Genomic DNA, 16,634 nt, shown 5'->3' with positions numbered 1-16,634 from the left:
AATTCAAATCCTTCTTTAGGCAAAAAGCTCGGATGATTCAAAAATCCCCCCCAGAGAAAAATGAGCTCTGCGAACTGAAAACTGTTCATGCTAACTTTGGAAGAAAGCAAGTCTCACGATTGGTCATGTGATATCAAACCGCGTACAATGTGGCGATACAGCGAGGAGAAACGTACATTTGGCTGCTATTTTAGAAGCAGAGTGGGTTACCTTGATTGCTAACTTTGGATGTGATACGTCTTGTTCTGGGTGTATGGGATCGGAAGGAGGAGCGAGTTTAACACATGGTTAGCCAGATTTGTGACATCACAAACTGGTCAAACTCCTAAAAAAGGGCAAATTAATCATTTTTACAAAGACAAACACAACTTTGTCGTGTGTCAAAGCTTTTAAAGAGACAGTAGCAGTAACCTGTTTTTGAGCAGTAAATCATATGAAGCTACCACAGAGGCACAATAAGAAGTCTAGAAAATTAGCATGAAACTACTTAAATCAAAATGAGTCACAATCTGAAACAAGAACCCAGAGTCGCAGCTGTAGTCAAAGGGATCCGATTGTATTCATGGCAACGATGCACAGCAGCTTCGACCTTCTGTGTGAATGGGTAAATGTGACCTGTAGTCAAACACACCTATCAATGGGCTCAACACTACAAAAGGGATGTCTTAAATCCCTTTATCAAGAGATGAGGAGAAAATAATTCATGCTAACGCCGCTTCCTTGTTACACTAGGCTCAGTCTGGTCACGTGGTCGACACACACGTTTCTACAAACTATTTGTATCCTCCAAATACTTCCCTCTATCTCCTGAGATTTATGTAATTCAAGGTTATCAACAGGAGTCAGATGTGAGCAGCAGAGTGTGTGTTTCCACATGTTCTTAGCAAAAAACAGTCCGTAGTATCAGTCGTGCTTTTTGCTGCCAATAAGCAGCTCACTCCTCTGAATGCTCTCTATATTCAACTCATATTCACTCTTCCACTCACTCGTACACCCACACAGCTTCTCTTGCTACCTAACATGGTGTTGTACCAAGCACCACTAGGAGGGATTAAACTGGGAACTTAGTTCTGGATATTTCCATCCAGCTCAACTCTCTCTTTATTTTCTCTTTCTGGTGTTTTCTTCCCGTAGCAGGACAGAACATCAGGAGAGCTGGAAACACTGAGCTGTGGTGAAACTTTAATGATTCCCCTGGAGGTCCTGTGTCTCTGCAGCAGCAAAGGAAAGTAGTGTATGGTCAAGATAATGATTCAGGCTGCTGGTTTAAAATAAGTGTATTTTATATAAAAACTAGAAAAGCACTCAGAGAGCGCAGACCATTAAGCATTAAGCGATTATCATGCAACACTTAAATCTTACTTTAATGTTATACTCCCTTTCAGCAGACTGTCTGCTACAATTTGATGTTAGTTGCAGGCTTGTGCAATAATTTGTTACCTAACAGTAGGGTGACCAAGCGTCCTCTTTTGCCCGGACATGTCCACTTTTTACGTCCTGTCCGGGGTGTCCGGGCGGGTTTAATAAATTCACGAAAATGTCCGGTGTTCACCGATTTTCGTAGGACCATTACGCGCGTCCGTAAATTGACCGCCGCTTGCAAACAATACCATCATGCGCATCACTTACCGAGAGGCTGCCTTGTGGGCAGGTCTGCTCTGCGCGTGCACACACGTAGAGAGTGAGAAGATCAGAGAGAAGGCGAGAGAGAGAGACATAGACAGAGAGCGGAGAAGACGGGGCTGTTTAGACAGCGGAGCTGTATTGCACGGAAGATGCCTAAGCGTAAGTGCAGCTTCACAGATGAACTGCAAAAAAAAATTTCCGACATACCGTCCCGATCGGGACAAGTGGGAGGCGGAGTGAACCGTGTGCAAAGCTGGCACATATGTCTCAGTGTCCAACAAAGGTGCTGGAGATCTCAAAGCTCACATGGACACCGAAAAACATGACATGACAATGGCATTTCATACTGTAAAACACCACAACAGCTACAGGTCCATGGATTGTACCAGTGCCTTGCTAAAAAAAGACATTTCCTGACTCTGACGTTGCTAAAAAGTTTAGGAGTGCTGGCACCAATGCCCGGTACCTGGCAATCGGTACCAGTGCTCAAAGGTACAAATTTTCGGTACTCTTTTGTAGTTATGTGGTAAAAAATATCAATTTCTTTAACAATATTATATATATATATATATATATATATATATATATATATATATATATATATATATATATATATATATATATATATATATATATATTTTTTTTTTTTTTTTTTTTTTTTTTTTTTTTTTTTCAATTTAACATATATATCCTTCAGTATATACCCTTGCAATGCTGTGTTCATGTCCATCATGGAAAATCGACTATTCTTTCACTTCCTCACAGTCACAAGGATGTGTTCAGGTACCCAAACGTGGTACCTTTTGATTTTACATGAATCGGTACTCTGTACTTTTGACAGAATTCGGTCGGTACCTTTAGAAGTACCTGATTCGGTACCCATCTCTAGGTGTAATAGCCCCCCATTCTGTTGAAGTCACTCATGAAGCACTCAAAAAAATCCAGTACTGTGGTGTTTCCACAGACGGGAGTAACCACGGGGCAGTGAAAATATTAAGAATATAAGAAGCCTGTCTGAATTTGTGCCTCGAGGCCGGTGCCGTTGTCCTCGTTTTTGGAAATCAAAATATGGTCACCCTACCTAACAGTGTTAAAAATTATGATGACCCAAAACATATTTCATATTCCGGATCTTATTATCCAGAATAATGCCAGGATCTGAATCGTACTTTTATATCTGTCAGAAAGCAATCAGACTATTTATCGTGGAGTTTTATACAAATATGCTGAAAACAGCCCTGTCTCACAATGATAAAGAATCTTAAAAAAAAATCCTGCATCCAGACGGTGATCCGGATCACCTCCAAAATTTAATCACTTCTTTCTTATACTATTTTGAACATTTCCTTAGAATTTCATCAAGATCTGTTCATTACTTTTTGAGTTATAGTCACAGACAAACAGACAAATTCTCCCAAAAACATAACTTCCTTGGCAGGCCAAAATTTGTTCTTTTATTGAATTTAACTGAAAATGTTTGAGTTTTAATCAGAGATTATTTCCAGCTCAGTTTCAGAAACGGTTGTCTGAAAAGATTCAGCTCCTAAGAGCGAGGGCCAACATATCTAGGCTTACAAAATAGCATAACACCAAACAGAGCCCAGACTTTCTCTTCCATGTCCTGGTACTCCAATTCTCAACTGGGGATTACTAAATATTTTAGAGCAATCGAATACTTTAGCGTAGTAATTTGTAAAGAATCAAATAAGCCATGTGACAATTTCCTACCTTAGAGGATTTTATTTACCAGGTAATGGCTGTACAACTGGCTTACAGTAACTGTAGCACATATAAAAGCTTTTTAAAAGGAGAAGAAGAAGAAGAAAGTATGGTGTGGTTTACAGATTCAGGATCAGAGAGAACCACACCCCATGAATACCTTCTCTGACATTTTGCACAAAAACAGAAGTCAAGAGCAAACTTTGCTGGGTCAAAGTAACTCAGCATAAGTCTCCAACATGTATGCACAGAGAGTGATGCACCTGGCGGAAGGAGCAGTGACTGTAGTGCCTATCCCTACGATCAACTCAAGACCTGAGCTCGGACTAACAGTCAGGGAACAGCAACACAGCTCAATCTAGTTTCAGATCAGTTTATTGGAAACAATTCATCTCAGTCTATTAAAGCCAACTACTTTCATTCATACAAAGAATCACAGCTAAAAAATGTTTGGTCAACACTGCACAAAATGAAGCTGGTTTCAGTTCATGCAGTACACTGAAATCACTCAACCAATCACAGCTCTTTCTAACCGTGAAGTGGTGTATTTGAACATTACTTCACTCTCCTTGATACTTTTATGCTACTCACACTCCACTGCTGCTGGTTAACCCCAATGACTGTATATAGAGTGGGCAGCGTGGCTTCGCCATTTACCACTGTGCGGTTTTAAAGCCAAAATACCCCATCACAGGCACTGCCATTGGCAGCCAGAGTCTAGCTGTAGAGGCTACGAGGGACTCAGAGAGAATCTGAGTAAAGCCGGGCGACAATGATAATAACTATCTTCTTTCGAGAGTCTGATCTCTTCTTGGCTCACCCTCCCGACACATTTTACAATCCCGAAAAAAGTCCACAAGAGGGTCAGCCGCCAATCATCATTAAACGCAACGTAAAGCGTCGTTTTTAACCTCTTATAACTGGAAAAAGGAGGAAGGAGGAAAATGAAACTTTTCAGAAAAAAGAGGAGCTGAATAAAAGGCAGCCCAAGAATATCTTCAAATCAAATCTCAACAGTCAGATGTGAGAAACATTTCAACAAGGTTAATTATATTTTTCAAGTTTGATGACAGCTCATCTGGAATGATTGGGGAGATGGATTTCTTTTACCTATACAGCAGCTGGCCACCAGGGAGAGCAGTTTTGTGGAAACCTCACTTAGAGCCAAATGATGTCCTTTTTTTTTTTTTTTTTTTTTTTTTTTAACAGTCTATGGTTAAACCATTCTCACAGCCTCCTCCAATTAATTAGAGCCCGATTTGTAAGGATGACCAAAAATATAACAAGAAGCTGGGCCCAAAATGTAAAACTCTTTGCTGTTACCAAAAAATGTTACAACTTGTTCCATTTTGGGTCAGTTATTACATTTTGGGTTTTATAACATTTTTAGTACATTTCAGGTCATTCTTTCATTTCAGGTTGTTGTTAAAAATGGTCTAACAAGGCCACTTGGCTGACTCTCAGGAAGCAGATCCTATAACTGTAACTGTAAGTCCATTTGGTAGTAAATGGTTAAACACTTCAATGAGCATGTTCCTGAAAGAACTAATAAAAGTGGAACTCAGGAAGCTTAAGCTAACAAAACCTCCTTCATCTTGTACAAATGCTGCATTTCACATGGATTCACTTCAGTGATGGGTTTTGTGTATTTTATACACTGGTTGGGTGCTCCTGTAGTTGTGTTCTTACATTTGATTGGTTACTTGATGATTGGATCGTTGAATGTTGAGCTTTGAGTCTTCTTTGATATTCAGTTGTATGACTTTTCTGTGTTTGGGTGAAAAAAGACGGCTATGCACGAGCATTACGTCTCTACCAGCAGCAACATGAAGATTTTAAGACACGTTGCGACATTTACATGAGATGTAAAGGAGGGACTAAGCAATGATTTTTAGCAGATTTCATAGTTTATCTAAAAAACAGGCACTATGAACTGCATACACTGCAAAGTAAACCATCAGTATTTGAACAGGCCATCTGCTAAGTTGTCTTTTCAAACATGAGTGTTTCTATCAGCTCTGATTCTCACAATCTGTGCATCTCAGCCGCACAGACTTCTGTGTTTTAAAGTGCTGAATGCAACACAGTACAGTGTCTTTCAGGTCCTCCTTTGTGTTCTCAACACTGACAGGGAGCAGGAGGAAATGCCAAGGTGTCACTAGCAAGATTGAAGATGGTGACAAGAGGGAGAAAAGATGTGAAGTTGTAACAAATGTAGATTTAAACGGGTAATCTGCAAAAGAAAATCAAACTCTGACTCATTAAACGCAACTTAACTGCAGGGGCTCTGGAAAGTGTCATTCCCAGAGGATGTTGTCATTAACACTCTAACTTTTCAATGAAACAGTCATCTCTCACTAATTTAGTTCCACTGTTTTAAAAGAAAGACCAACAGGAGATGGAGTTACATAATGGAGCATCTTTTTTTTGTTTGCAGTCGTAGATTAAGACTCACTAACATCCTCACACTGAATAAAAGGTCAGTGAAATGTTGCCATGAAGATAAAACCAACCTTTCAACAAGCACAGATAACGAGCTGTTCCAGCAGAGCCTGTTTTTGCCTCTGAGGTATTGTCTTTATCAGGAAGTACAGATGAGCTTCGGCACAAACTGATCTGGGATCAGCACTTAGACTTTAACAGAACTGGTATTTTCTATCGCTGTCCCGCTCTGCACCCAGCAATGAATCAGCTCGTCAGTTAATGGCTGGTTAATCATCCCTTCCTGACCTCCAAACCCCCGCAGCAACAAAACAAAGAGAAAAGGATGCCATCAACGGCAAAGATGCACTGCAGCTTCAATCCCTCGAACAAACACACTGTGAGAGTAAAATTAAGAGGGTGTGTAAACAAATTAGCCGTTTCATCAAGTGTGTCAAATGAAAATTCACAAAAACAGTTGAAAAGAAAGATGGAATAGGAAATGTTTAATCTGACACCAGGTGCAGTTTTAGGATGAATAAAAATGTTTAAAATATTCTCTCAATTCATTAATTTGTTGAACCACTCATTGAAACCGAAAATAACTTTTGGCCATATAGTCCAGCTTTCCTTAAGATTGACCCCAAATAACTTCTGTGGCTGTCCAAAGAGGTAAATTTACTATGACTGTATGAATATTAACAGACATCTACGCATTTGATTTCTGTTTGCAGTGAAACTTGCCTTTTTGGACTTTTGTGCCATAGTCACCTGACAAGTCTGGAAAAATATCTGGTTTCAAAAACAAAAGATGAGTCCTGGCTTGCATTAAGTCTAGTAAGACATAAACATTTGCTTAGATTCTGTTTTTGAATTTGGATGTGTTTTTGTTTTACTTCGACATGTTTCAACTAGAAACTTCCGCCTGTTTCCTCAGAAGACATACGATTAGACAACAGTAGGCGTAGTCCCCGGACTCTTCTGAGGAAGGCTGGAGGTAGTTTGTCATCAAAAGATGTCCAAATGAAATGGAAACTTACTGTCTAGTTACAGGAGCAGCTTGATAACATTTAAGTGACTGTAACTTTTGGATTCAAACCACTGCAAGGAACAAATTTAACTTCCAAAATGTTATCAGGCATTATGAGAAAAGTACAATTTTAATCTTTTAATTTCTGCGCTTTTGATAGAAATAGAAGGCAGAGAATGAATCTGTCAGTGTATGACCACTCAAGGTTTTTTTTTCTATTTTTTACACAACCAAAAAAATAACTTTAGATACTATTTATGATCTAATATTATCTGAGACATCTGGAAAGTTACAAACTGGGTTTTCATTTTCTTGACGTCCAAATTAAATTAAAGCTTCTGTAGGGAACTTTTAGCTTGAGTCAATATTGGTTCCTACCTTGTCAATCTTGTCATGAACATAACTAGGTTTAGTGTATTGTTTTAAAAACTCACTGTGGCTTGGTGAACGTAAAAGGAATGGCTGTTTCTTCTATCATCTATCTATACCACGTTTAGTTTGCTTTTGAACCAATCACAATCTCCTCACAGGAGCTTTAAAGAAATTATCAGGCGGTTAAGGAGGTTAGCTTAGCATAAATCTTGACACATGGGGGAAAACTGGTCTACCCTGGCCTTCAAACACAAAAAAACAAACAGTTGTCCGGCAATGAGCAAACTCTAGTCCAAGACAAGTAGCCCTGATTCCAGTCCCATTGACAAGCAAAGCTGGAACCCGCCCATGTAGTAACAGTAAAATAGGGGTGAGAGTTTTAATGTTCTTCAATCTCACTGCAAAATGTTTCCTAAAAGTTGAACAGTTTACTCTGCATCCTGCCAGCGAGCCACCATCAAATTCTATCAATATGTTTTTTATCTGGCCCAACATTTTGTATTGTTTAGTGCAATAAATCTACACTATCTCACAGCTTCTGGCTGGCCTCACCACTATAACTCTTTTTTTTTTTTTTGGTGGGGGGGGACTTCAGCCTTTTTTTTGCAGGGAAGCGGCTAAATGAGGCGTTTCAGGATGCCAGTGTATCTGCCGGAGAATCAGAGCGGTATGAAAGCACCTGGGAGCTGCGAGGAGCTGCTCTTCTGAGATTCTCCTCTGCATTCTAATGCCACACATGACAAACGAGCACATCTGCAGACACCTTGCTAACACACACACACATACATATACACACAGGGAAGCAGCCTGGTTCAGTCCAGTATGCCTGTGTGTACTGTATGGATGAAGGAGGGCCTTCAGCTCAGTGCGTGTGCAGTTTTCTAAGAGATGGCGGTTGATGCTGGAGCAGTTTGTGTGGGTGCATATATACATGCATGCATATATAAGAGTCAGGCATGAAAATTGGAGCTGCTGGCGGTGAAGAGTAAATCTTCTTCCAATCACAGGACAGAGCTTTGCAGGAATAACAACGCAATTTAAGCCAAAACCTCTTTTTCTCCAATCCGGTGAAAACCAACACAATCATGCTTATGTCTGCAGAAAACAGACCCCATGAAATGTTCGAACACACACACACACCCTTCCTGAAGCCATAAAAAGAGATGGATACTCGCTGCTGCTGCAGTAATATCCAAATCCTGCATTCTGCTGTTTGACAGCTTCACTGCCTTTCTTTTGTGTGTGTGTGTTCAGTGTGTGCATGTGTGGTCAACTGTTGAACCCTCTCAGGTTTACACTTTATGACTTTCAGGCTCCAGAGCCCCCCCATGTGATTGAGAGATATCAGGATTTGGAAGTGATCATAGTGTTCAGTGGCTGGCCTGCACATCGGCATTCATTCAGAAGTAAGTAAGTATGAAGTAAGTTATCTTACCCCCTCTCTGTCTCCCCCCCTGCACCTCCTCCCGTGCTCCTGTCCTCATCTACCATTATCCTTATCTCCCCTTTTGTTTCCTGTCATCATGTTGAATTCTTTTTCATACGAAGACGAGCAGATCTCCCTGAAGAAAGACAACTATTTGCCTCTTTCCAGCCAATCACAATCAATAAAAAGTGTTACATAATCTTATGTCACTGGCATGATTGAATAACAGATATTTGAAGAAGGAGTCTGTGGCGACATTAGCAGCCGTAAGAAGATCAATGGAGAGCTGCTCAGCCTTGTAGTCGGGATGAAAATCCCCTCGTTGCCCATCAAGAAGCCCGGTTTAGGAGCAATCCCTCCCACCCTGCTGGATGCTGTTACACACACACACACATATGGGCACACACCTGCTCAGATCACTGTGGTTTAAGAGGAGAAGAAAAATCTTTTCCTCTCCTTTTTTCATATCTGACATTAGAGCTGCCTCTGACAGCGTTTTGATCTTCTCTCCGCTGCATGGAATACTAATCACCCGATCTGCTGTAGCAACTTCTGCCCTACCTGTTAAATTCACCCACACACTGAATGCTCAGAAAACACAGAAAATGTCTCTCAGGCAAAAACAGAAATCATCTCTTCTGCATGAGTCCAAGTCTTCCTACCTTGCAGCGAGTCTATGTTCCGGAGACATTGGAGCACATACGCGGCGGCTCTTCACACAATGACAGGAAAGCGGCGGACAGTCATGCAGAGGTGTTTCACATCAGCGCACGGACGAGGAAAGCAGGGTCTCTCCTCCGATTCTCTGCTCCTTTCTTGGTATTTTTTCAAAGCCCTCTGAAGAACGGAGCACTGACAGAGGAGAAAGAGGAGGAGGAGGTGGTGGAGGAGGAAGAGGAGGTGGAGGAGGAGAAGGAGGAAGAGGAGGAGGAAGAGGAGAGGGAAGGCTAAGGAGGGAGCAGTCTGCCGGGCTGGGCTGCTGTGGATCACCTGGAGCAGTGTTGGGCTCCGCATTTACTCCTCCACTGCAGCAGTGCGAGGCAGCAGCGCGAGCTGCATGTTGCTCCCACGGATCACCACAAAACAAGGACACGGAGTCTCCATCTGCTGGATTCAGGATTCTGCAGCTCTGTAGCTCCACGCACGCATATCCCATTCAGCATGCACACTCATGCTGTCCCTCTGCCCTTCTGGGTTTCCATCTGCATCTCTGTGTCTCTGCGTGTCTGTCCCTCACACTCCGTCACCCTCTGACAGGGTTTATAACCACTCACAAATCTGCTCTCCTGTCGTTTGGTGATCACTTCCCCAGCTCCATGTCCCTCTAATGAGCAGTGCATGTGGTCATACTTCTGGTGATAACACGTCAGGCTCAGTAACGCCTCAGCCAACCTCACACTATCCCTGCGATGACATCACCCCTCTCACCAAGAGGGAGGGAGTCGTTTCCTGGTCTTGTTGGGACCCTGCTGACGTCACCCAAATCAGGCACGTTTCTCAGGCTGTGTGCAGGTGCTTCAGTGACCCCCAATCCGTGAAGAAAGTTATAAAACAAACAAACAGCCGGAGCATGTCAGAGCTGATAGCTGAGCTTCAATCACCAGATCACAGCTAACTGCATCATAAAGTCCTCAGACCACATCTTATCTGAACTTGAACTGCAAACTCCACCAACAGAATATCACATCACTTCATCTGCAAGTCGGCGGGCCCTCACATTCCCCTCACGTCCTCCCTCCTTCACCAGACTCTTTTCTGTCCTACGGCACAGCTCAGCCTCTGAGGTTGAGAGACAATCTAAGGGGGAATGAATACAGATTTGGAAAGGATCATATTGATTTTGAGCCTTAATGTAAACTTATTGGTATTCTGAAGAAGTGCAGGGAAGAGATAGAAATATGAGTCCTCCTCCTCCAGATGAAAAAGATGTCATCAGGAGCTGGTGCAGATAGAAAAGCAAGGACACGCAGAGCTCATGTAGAAAGATAAAACCGTGTGACGTTGAATGATGATTAATTTTCTTCCTCTCTGAAGGCGAGTGTTCGGGAAAGAGACAGAGATTCTGCGCTGACAGTGTTCTCTTTGCAAACCTATGACAGACATGATATTTTCTGTTCTCATCTTTGGGGGAAAAAAAATCAAGAGGAAGCTGAGGGCCAGGTTCTGCTCCAAAATCTTAGGCTGATGCTGAATGTACTCTTTAAACTCTCCAAACAGCAGAGAGTGACCTGAAAGACCTTTACAGTTTCTTAAAGCTTAGTTTCCACAGCCAGAACTTTCCTCAGGGACTTTTAGAAGAACTCTGTGCATTTCCCCTGCCAGGGTTAGAGGTGAAGTCCAAAAGGACTCATTTTAGTCCCCAAAGGGGACTTCTCTGGTGCTTTGAAAAAGTACAGGAACCAAATGCCAATCCGCTTTACATTTAAAGGCTCTTTGAGGGCTACCCATTAGTGTTGACTGCAGACACCTTTGGCTGGAATCAGTCAAGCTTTTGCATGATGAATACTCCATTTCCCATTAACACCACCACCCACTATGCATTTGTTTTGGAGATCAGATCTTCTTGTTCAGATAAGGTGTATATTTGTTGTTACATAGATCTGTAGTTTGAAAGGTGACAACAATCAAACTTTGTAAAATAAGTGTGTAGTTTAGTTTCCAGAAGGTGAGCAGACTATCTTTTGGTGTTCCTCACAGCTCAGTGCTCTGAGAAGTGTCTTTAATGTGTAACGTAAGTGTATCTTGGTTATGTCCTAACCAGTGCACGTCTACCAACTCCAACCTCACCAAGCAGAGCTAATGTAACCTGGTTCTTCATTTCATCCATAGACTCTTAAGTTTGAACAGACCACTGCAGAATAACTGCTGCATGTGGGTTGGAATGAACATTATCACAAACAATTTAAGCAGTGGTTTAGCTCGTGCTCTATGACTCTCCTGTTTAACATTTTTTTTGCTCTGACCTCCTTTGTCTTTTTGACAGTCCACCTCCAGAGTCCACCAGTACTTACATAAATTAAATTGAATTTTTAAAAAAAGTTTCCTCATGATTAAAGACAGATCTTACTTCTCCCAGCTTAACTGTACCAGAGTAGTGTCATCAAAGAGAATGTAGAAACTGCTTTTCGATCACTTATTATGTCCTCACAGGGCCTTTGAGGGTACTGTGTGAAAACTCCAAGTTTTGGAATGAGATACCTCCTTTGATTCTGTCAACGGATCTTTTCTCTTAATTGCAAAAGAGTAAAAAATGGGTTTTATCCAAACAAAAAAAGTTACTAAAAGAGACATTTTCCTCCAAAGGGATGAACTCTAGAACCACAAAAGCCATCACAGGTTGTTTTAAAGGTTCAAATGAAATACTGAAAAAAGACTCCTCATGAATAAATGATTTCATCTTTTTCTGAGCACAGTCTGAAGAGTTCCAGTAAATGAACCATTTGAGTGAAACAAACTATTTGGCATCAGAAGAAAGCTGGAAAAGAAAGTTTTCACAAAGCAGCTCAAATTCTGTGAAAAACCAGTGTGCTTGTCAAAGCAGCCTGTGAATACTTTACCAAGTAAACAGCCCCACCTAGTGGTTCCTCAGTGAAAAAGGGGCTTCAGGACGGATTAGTGATGTATGTATTTGAGCTTTAACTGTTGTCTAAATTAAAGCTCATAGAAAAAAACCTTTTAATTTGACCACACTCACTGTCAAGCAGAAAGCTTCTTCACAAAATGTCATAAACAGCATCACTGCACAGCCTGCTCACTTTATACTCTTTAAGATGCTCCACTACACACTCATTAACATCCTGCCTCAACCTTCAGAAAGTGATGAGTAAGATATGGTGAGGAGGAAGTTTTGTGTATTTGGCTGATAGAGAAAGAAAGAAAGAAAGAGAAAATAAACGCCAACGGTTCTTTAGGTTACACACATCAAACCAGCAGAGACGTTCCTGTTGTCTTGCTCACTTAATCTGGAGCCTTTGTGCTGACAAAGCCTGTAAAACCACAGCAGCACCCAACACATGATTAACTCACTGATAATCTCTGAGTGTGCTTTGGCTGAAACTCCACCGTCAGCCCGATGGAAAGACTCGAGAGTCCTCAGAACGCAATGAACACATACATGAGAAATCCAACAGCTTAACCCACCAATGGTGACTTAGAAAGAATCACTTTAATGCAAACTATTATTTCTTATTACGCTTCGTGTGCTAGATGTACCCCCTTAATTGATGAGCAGAGGGAATAAAAATAGCCAAACCTTATTCCAAAGTGGTTGTTTTTTCTTGCTGTGCCACCAGTCTGAGTTATTTATAAGTATGAAAAGTAATATTATAAATGAAAATGACTCTTTTATTCTTCCCTTTCTGCCCTTAGCTTCAAAGCATCACAAAGATACTGATAATATTTCAGGTTGTGCTGATGTGAGCCAGCATTTGATCATCTAGGTGCACAAAAGAAGCCAAAACAAAAGCAGGCAGACCCCTGGGATGTTTCTTGGTGCTTTGACCTCTGCTGAGGAAGGGAGTCGTGCAGAGTTTAGGTAATTAACAACTATCCCCTTTACGCTCCATGCCCAAATTATCCTCACATCATAACAGCTAATACCTCCACTGCACTGTTAGAGGTTGATTCTGCTGTCCTAAATACCTGCCTCTCTGTTTGAAGAGTCGTGATGTGAGCTCAGACTTAAAACTAACCAGAACAAAAAAATTTCTTCCACTCAAACTGAATCTACAGAGAGTTTTAGCATCTTGCAGCTCTGTCCCCAGCCCTCAACTTCACCTTTTGGGTTCCAGCTCACTGCTCGTGTTGGTGAAATTTCCATTCCAAATTAATGGGAAAGTTTTACTCTTAAACTTGCCATACAAAGTAGATTGTAAAGAAATATGTTTAATAGGACATGCTGCCTCCTAGTGGCTGGAATGACCAGTTAATTCGGGGTTTAGGTTTTTCTTTATTTCATTTAAAAGCAACAGTTTAAAATTTGAGCCAACCGGTTCTGATTAAAGAAGTATGTTTTAATGAGCTAGGAGATAATATATAATGAACAGGTGGCTATGCAAATATATCCTAACAGGGAGGGAGTCACAGAGGACACTTTTTATGCTAAGGTGATTCTATTTTTCTGAAACAGGCACTCATCTCATGTAATCCTGCTCACTACCTGGCTACCAGCTAATTATACAAACAAGTTGACACCAACGTTACCGTTTTATCGATTTCAAAATCATTGAATTGAGCAGCTAAAAACTGTTCTGTATGACTCCCATAATGAGTATCAGCGTTCCTGCGGTGCAAGTTAACATCAAAGCATCAAACTTAACACGCTAAAGAGAAACACTGATTTTTTTCTCTATTGCTGTTCTTGACAGATTTAGATAACAATAGCTGTATCTGTCTGAGCTTTCTCACTCTGACAAAGCTCACAGTGTGTTGATCAACATTTCTTTAGCTCTGCTCCTTTTCTTTAAAAAAAAAAACACTCAGTATTTTCTCTCACTTTGTCTGCTCAACACTTTTGGTGAATGGTGAGCCATCAACTGCCAATCCAACGGTTTTCTGTCTCCAAAGAAATTGAGAGCAATACTTGAAAAATATCCATGTTGTACAGATGTGTTTTTGTCACACTGTCATTAAGAAGAGGTGAAATTATTAACCTCAGGTGTGCCAGAATCTTGGATTAATATGATATGATTTGTTTGATCTGGTTGTCCCTGGCATTGCTCTCGCTACACAGATTAAAAATTGTGGGGTTTTAACCCTTTAATGCCTGTTTTACCAAATTTGCAACATACCCTGTCAGGTCTTGATGCTTTTGTCTCTTTAAGGCTCTACGCTCCACAGTTTCCCTTCCTTCTGATTGGTCATCCCTCTAGAGGCCAGGAGATGTGTTGTGTACAAGTTAGGAGACCTTATGTGATGTCCCCATCAATTGAGTAGTTAACAGACAGATTTGAGGAGTTCTCCAACAAATGGATATGTAGCAGTTTGAAAACCTGGACCTTTCTTTCTAACATCCAGTGTTACTACTTTATATCCATGTTTAGGATATGATAAGGCAGAATACCTCCTCTTTAAGTTTAGCAAAATGATCAGTAACCCTAAAATGTAACTTCTGCCACACTGTGGTCAAAAGAGGTTACTACAAGCTATGGTACAGCATAAGCTTGGCTTAGATTTATTGATCAAGAGCTTAATTCAGAAGGTAAAAATAAAGTTATTCTTTATTTAGAACATTTTCTTTTTGTTTGTTTGTTCTTGTGAGCCACAATTATGGCTTTATATTTACATCATCAGGGGCTTAGACTGAATTTTATATTATTTCCTTGCTAAATTTAGCTCAATAAGAAATACTTAATTCTAAAAGGTCCTATATGTAATTCTAATAATGCTATTTACTGAGAGCAAAAGAAGTTTTTTTTTTTTTTTTTTAAACATATATATATAGATATATAGATATAGATAGATAGATAGATAGATAGATAGATAGATAGATAGATAGATAGATAGATAGATAGATAGATAGATAGATAGATAGATAGATAGATAGATACACATATATATATATAGATAGATAGATAGATAGATAGATAGATAGATAGATAGATAGATAGATAGATAGATAGATAGATAGATAGATAGATAGATAGAAGCAAACCAGGAATAAATCCGATGTAACTTTCTAATTGTTTTTGTAAGTACATATTCTGTCAAGTAAATCTATTTTAAATTCAGCTCATTTCCTGCCACTGAAGCTTGTGGGTGCACTCGTTCTATTCAAAACATCTGGATGTAATTATGTGAGTCAGCCTAAGAGGTGCTGAGCTGACTGAGTGTATGCCTGAGCCTAAATGGCTGAAAACATCACCTGGTGTGAGCCAGTCATGTGGCTCATTGCTGTGTTTTCAATTTGATTTGGATAAACGCAGTGTCTGTGGCCGTACAGGATTTGGAATATCAGTGTTTACCTGAAGAAATGAACTGAGATAGGATTGTTTTAGTCTTTTTTGAGGCGTTCTGTGGAAAAGAGGAGCTTGAAGAATATCCCTCTTTAGAAAAAGGAAGCTGACACACCTGTCAGTTCTTTGTTCCATTAAAGTCATTAAACAAGCCATATGTCGGCCTGAGTGACACCTCCTCATTATGTTAGGACTTAATCACCCCCGCCCACCTCTTACCTGAGTCCTTCTCAAAGAAAAGACAGCAGTGAGTCTGTAGTAGCCATGGTAACACCTGTGACAGATGAAAAGATGGATGACAGATAGAGTGCAATACAGCTGAGTCACTACAGGCACGCACACACACACTGACTGGAAAAAGGGGAGCAGCACAATGGGAACATGTGGGAACTTAGAGACAGAAACTGGGGGGAAAGGATGTGGGTCGCCTCTACACACACACACACACACACACACACACACACACACACACACACACACACACACACACACACACACACACACACAGATATTCACAAACACCATCCTCCAAATACTTGTTCTGTAGTCTCACTCCAGCATGCATCAGAGTGCATTCATTGACTGATCTGTGCATGGTGTCATTGAGTGAGTGACTCATTCACGCTCTGCAGAACTTCTCGCACCTTCACTCTAACCAGGTGCGTCGTCTCGTGCCAAACCTTCACCATCATCCCCATCATCCCCTCTCCTCATGAAGGTGCACTTATAACAATAACAATCCCCTCAGCTGCAGGCTCGCTTTATGCACCTTCTTCCTCCCTTACCTTCTTCAGCGCTGACATCTTCCTCCTCGGAGAAGGTCACTTCTTCTTCTTCTTCGATAGTAAACGGGCGGTAAAGAAGTGAGAGGCGATCATGTCCCCCGGTATCCGTGAAAATGTTCATTGCTTCGCTTGGTAGAAACATCTGCAGCACAAAGCTCGTAGTTTTCCTTCATGACGGCGACCCGTGTGCGTCTTGTTGTCCGCCTGGAGCTCCGATGCAGCGGCGCTCTTCATTCTCTGGAGAGGAATAATACAGCACTGATGTTGTTGTTGTGGTCACTGATAGCACAGCTGTTCCTGTA

The 16,634-nt window shown here is 41.0% G+C and overlaps 1 protein-coding gene across 1 annotated transcript in view; it reads right to left on the bottom strand.

Annotated features, from left to right (window-relative positions):
• dlgap2b (discs, large (Drosophila) homolog-associated protein 2b) overlaps positions 1–16,634 on the bottom strand; it is a 93,292-nt gene extending 76,658 nt beyond the window's left edge. Inside the window, exon 1 of the mRNA XM_074684606.1 lies at positions 16,333–16,634. Coding sequence (XP_074540707.1) covers positions 16,333–16,474 — 142 coding nt within the window. The 5' untranslated portion in view covers positions 16,475–16,634. The remainder of the gene's footprint in view (positions 1–16,332) is intronic.

The sequence above is a fragment of the Halichoeres trimaculatus genome, unplaced genomic scaffold (assembly GCF_033239565.1).
Source record: "Halichoeres trimaculatus isolate MK-OKI-2021-1 unplaced genomic scaffold, fHalTri1.1 fHalTri1_scaffold_13, whole genome shotgun sequence".
In the NCBI taxonomy this organism is placed as follows: Eukaryota; Metazoa; Chordata; class Actinopteri; order Labriformes; family Labridae; genus Halichoeres; species Halichoeres trimaculatus.
Note: the sequence above shows the minus strand (reverse complement) of the source record. Positions and strands in the feature narration are given on the sequence as shown.